This window comes from Solanum tuberosum, unplaced genomic scaffold, assembly GCF_000226075.1.
Source record: "Solanum tuberosum cultivar DM 1-3 516 R44 unplaced genomic scaffold, SolTub_3.0 contig00102, whole genome shotgun sequence".
NCBI classification, from domain to species: Eukaryota; Viridiplantae; Streptophyta; class Magnoliopsida; order Solanales; family Solanaceae; genus Solanum; species Solanum tuberosum.
In genome coordinates this window covers 809-5,425 of record NW_006240477.1, presented here as the reverse complement: position 1 = coordinate 5,425, position 4,617 = coordinate 809, and the positions used below count along the sequence as shown (strand labels likewise).

The 4,617-nt window shown below is 35.9% G+C and overlaps 1 protein-coding gene across 1 annotated transcript; it reads right to left on the bottom strand.

Annotated features, from left to right (window-relative positions):
* Positions 1 to 39: 39 nt before the first annotated feature.
* On the bottom strand, positions 40 to 4,213 carry LOC102601727 (aspartic proteinase-like protein 1). The gene is made up of 7 exons (XM_006367975.2): positions 3,717 to 4,213; positions 2,517 to 2,655; positions 1,466 to 1,707; positions 925 to 1,152; positions 682 to 820; positions 477 to 541; positions 40 to 397 (listed from the first exon to the last, which is right to left on the bottom strand). Exons 1-7 carry the CDS (start codon positions 4,016 to 4,018, stop codon positions 286 to 288), a joined length of 1,227 nt encoding a protein of 408 aa, XP_006368037.1. The 5' UTR covers positions 4,019 to 4,213; the 3' UTR covers positions 40 to 285.
* Positions 4,214 to 4,617: the final 404 nt, after the last annotated feature.

Below are 4,617 nucleotides of genomic sequence, written 5' to 3'. Positions count from 1 at the left end.
TACCAGACACAAAATGAAAAATAGGGAGTACTTTTTTTCCTGAAAAAGAAAAGTAGGAAGTACTCAAATTGACAGATAAAGGTACAGATAGTATTAATTTCAGATTAAGACCTGAGTCAGTTTCTGCATTTTGGGTGCACTAACTTCTTCATATAAATGCAAGTGAGTTTGCATGCATATGCATCGCATGTTACCAGCTCATTCAAAGAAAAATATCTTGCAGCTAAATCTTCCATGCCTCAAGAAAAAAGATTAATTTGCAGGATGATGACAAAGCAAAGAGATTCAGATACTGACCTGACCACTGGAGATGGTAAACATGGGGTTCTGAATTACAAAGCTCTGATTAGCAGCTAACAAAAGTTTCATGCTAGGAATATTCAGTAAACCTTGTGAACTGCATAAAAAGAGCATATGGAGAATAATCTACAAGTAAATAAAACAAAAAACAGCATTTTCACGAGAGCAGACTTTACCTAGCCTTATAGCAGCAAGGAAAATCTTCTATAGCTAACCTTGTAGCGTTCATTTGCTTTTCAAACTAGAAGAGAAAAAATAGGAAATAGCTCAGATACAGCAAAAAACTGCATGTGCATTCTAAATCTAAGCAAAAGAGTAACTTGTGAAACCAAAAGAGTTTAAAAGGGAATAGCAAGGACAAGAGAAAAATGATATTTGTACCTCAGTTACTACTTTTGTAAAGATTTCAGAAGGGAGAAAAGTGAAGGAAGACCCACTATCAACTAAGGCTTGAAATCCACTTTGCTTTGGACAGGTACCCCCAACACAATAATGTTGAACTTCAACAACATAGGTATTGCTGGTAAAAATTAAGAGTAGGAACATAAGATAAATGTGCAAATGAAGTTGTTTAATTTGCCTATCAAACTAAACATAGCACAAAAGAATAGAGGAGATACATACTAATTTCCATCCAAAGATACAAATGAACTTCGTCTTTGATTTTCAGGCCCTTTATCACCAAAGAAAATTGTGCCAGAATTGCTCTTTCCAAAACACAATGAGAATGAGTGTGGAACAAATCCAGACTTCGCCAGCAAACTTGGAACAGAAATTTCTCCTGGCCCTAATCCCATCAACCCATCTGGAGCAGCTCCACTCAAATAATTGCCACTTTGTTTGCTACCACAGCTGCAATTAGTTAATAGGTAAAAGAAAACCACATTCATCAACCAACTGGTAAATACTGTAACTTGACAACTAGCAGCTAGGCGACTAATCATATTGCCAAAAATAAATAGTCACAACTGAGACAGCTATAAAAGGTGTCAAGGTTCAAGGGTCAAATCTTCTCATTGGAGAATCCTTTGTAACATTCGGCTAAGGCACCTACAAACTCGCTCTTAATGGAACTCATAAAGTAGGTCTATCAAGTCTTCTTTTGTCACAAAGCCATTGAGCTGATCCTACTTACAATAATACAGAACTGGAAAAAATAACATACCCTATAACAATAGGAGCTAGCACAGAACCTTGATGTTCATGTCCACCAACTGAAGTCAAATGCAATTGGTCCTCAAAAAGAAAACCCGAACTTGATGTATTTTCAGAATAGTAGTTAACAGTATAAGGGCAGTGTTCCTTTGGACTCCGGCAGTTAGGACCCAGTTCACATAATTGATGGCTGCAAGATAGATGCTTGCTACTGCTTGATCGTGCTGGGCTATACTCATTCAGATCTTTATCCTGCATAATAGATGCCCCAAATACAAGGGAGCACCTGCCAATCAATCATTGGAGAATTAACTGCTAAAACTGTTCACATGATGAGATACACTGTCACTTTTAAATGCTTCACTGATAAGAGATTAATTAACTCAACTGAATAATGAGTTTTAATAGCTATAAAAGAAAAGTAAAAATGGCTTTTCTATTTGTTCAGTAAGAGATGAACCAGTCAAATTGTACATGCCCAAATCAGTCTAAGAATTTGAAGTAGGAAAAAACTAATTTTCTACACCTTGAACCCTCCATATCTTAAAATAAAAATGTTTTACTTAAACAGAAAATGACTGACAGAGGAAGCTGCGAGATGCAACAAAATCTAAAATCATTAAACCTTTTACTAGTTGGCATATCTTTAAACGAAAATCAATGCCTTCCAGAAAGAAAATGTTGAGGTTCCTGGATAATATATCAGGGTATAGCAGTAACTCGAAGAGTTAAGACCGTAGAAGCTTGGGCTTTGAGGTTGCACAACGCATCAAATGCACAAGTAGCTTTAACTTGAATAGAAAAATTGCAGAGCACAATTGATGTTGTAAGAGTTTATATGTTTATATATCTTCCTTTAGAGTAACTACATCAAATTAAATTAAGCATGCTATAATATTTTAGTGGTCCCAGCCGTCCCACTGTAAGTGAAGGTGACTTCGCCCTTGGAATTAAGTTGATGGTAGTTTCAAAACCACGCTTGTGTTTTGAAACAAAAGAAAGGTCAAATATTACCAGTAAGAATAAACAGTCAAATGCAACATTTAGCATTAGCAACCTACCAACATTGAGTAGTAGCTTGAAGACAATGGAGCGCATTGTACACAATTGCAAGGGAGCCAGAGCAGATCACTTCCAGCATCCAACGCGACAAGAAATGATGCATTTGGTGTCCCTATGTCAATCCACACATAATGCAGCCTGAATAATAGTAATCCAGAACAATCAAGACACTTGATTAGAACTTGAGAAAAAAAGAATTCTTTTACTCGGCAAAGATCTCGACAAAATATTTGATGCAATATTCATACTATCACTGTTTGAATTGTCGAAGGTTTTGGATTTTTGGTTGAGCTTCCCTTCCTTGCAAAGCAAACATAGTCAAGCAATGAAAAGAGGAAGGAAAGACCTTCCTTGCACACAAACAAACCATCATTGCAAAATCCCCCCTTCCAACCTCTCCTACAACATCCATTTCGTCAAGGAAAGATGAAACAAACTCTCCAACACTTCCACTACTCCCCTCTAGGGGAGACAAGGGAACATAATCACCCACCATCACATGAATCTAAAAGCCCCGAGCTCCATACTAAAGGGCATGTTCGAAAAGGTGACCTGTCAAGAAAGGTGGAACTGCCGTGTTCATATACTAATATTGTTAAAGAGCTTAGCATTCTTATTCTTATTTTTCAACATAGCTTTTTCTTGTTCCCAGCATATAGGGGCTTCGGTTTTTTTAATTTTCTAAAAGAAGAGCCAACTACTAAAATAAAAGGGGAAAGGAGATCTCTTCAAGATTCCTAAAGACAACTTACTATGAGGCTTGGCACTTGTCAAGAAAATGACTTAACGGCACGGAGAAAAACATGTGACCAACTTGTATCATTTCAATATTTCAACCATGGACAATCTAGAAGAGTATTTATTCAAGGAGGCAACAACACCAAGATTTTAACTTCCAAAAACAATTCAACTCATTGCTCAGTTGGGGAAAAAGTTCGATGATTTTAGTAGCTCATTTCTTTCACATATCTAAGAGGGAGTACCCAAAGCCCCACTGGAGGACAGCAACTATGAGGTCACTTATCTTATGCTTTTTCAACTAAAACTTGAATGTCATAAGCAAAAATAATTGACTCCTTATGCAACAGTAATTGAAAGAACAAAAAAAAAAAACTCAAAATCCACTACAGCATTGCGCATTATAAGCTTCAATTTCTAATAAATCTCTTAAACTGATAGTATTAAGCAGTATTACTAACCAACTCAAGTCATTTCCATAGAAATGAGTTTCACTTCCTTCAGATGGAAACAGAAGCTGCTTCTGCGAACCAAGCTTCAGTCTCTGTCGCTTCCAATCATTACTAAGTAGCAACCTCATATGCTCCACACTCTCGCGCTTCGGCCACGTCATACTCTTCCCTTTAGATGCCCAAAACGACACCGCTTCATCTGAGAACCCGTGAATCAACCTCGACGAGAATGTATATCCGGCGGCAAGCTCAACGGAAAGCATCAACACCGCCGTCATCAGTAGTACAACTGCCGTAAGAGAAATCGTCATTGAAGCAAAGCCCTAGAGGGTCGAGATTTTTGTTAGGTGTGAAGAGAAATAGAGAATCCGAGGCTTTCAAAAAGTGTAACGAAACTGGGCGACTAATGGGGGAGTGTTCACTGTTCATTGACGAGAAAAGTCATATCTCCATTCTAGATTTTACTTTTCTTTTATTTTTCCGACAAGCACCACTCTTCGGTGAAAAAGAAAACAAAAAGAAAAAGACAAATACCACTCTTCAAATTTTATTACACTTGAAAAAATATACTACTACTCATATCTTAAAATATTGATCATAGTTTAAATAGATATGAACTCATTATTCATATCCATTATTCATTTCTAAACTAGAATTTGAGATCCCTAATGAAAAAATGATTTTATTTATTTTACCATACATCATGGTAATATCTAGGTGTGTTTGGTAGGAAAAAAAATTATGTTTATTAAAAAAAAAACTATTTGATTGGTATTTGAAAAATAGCATAAAATAAATTTCAAATTTTGAGATTGATGGGTTTAATAAAAAATAGTTTATTATATATTTAGATGTTTAATTAAAATATGTAATAATTTAATCATTAAATAATATGTAATTTAAGGAGCTA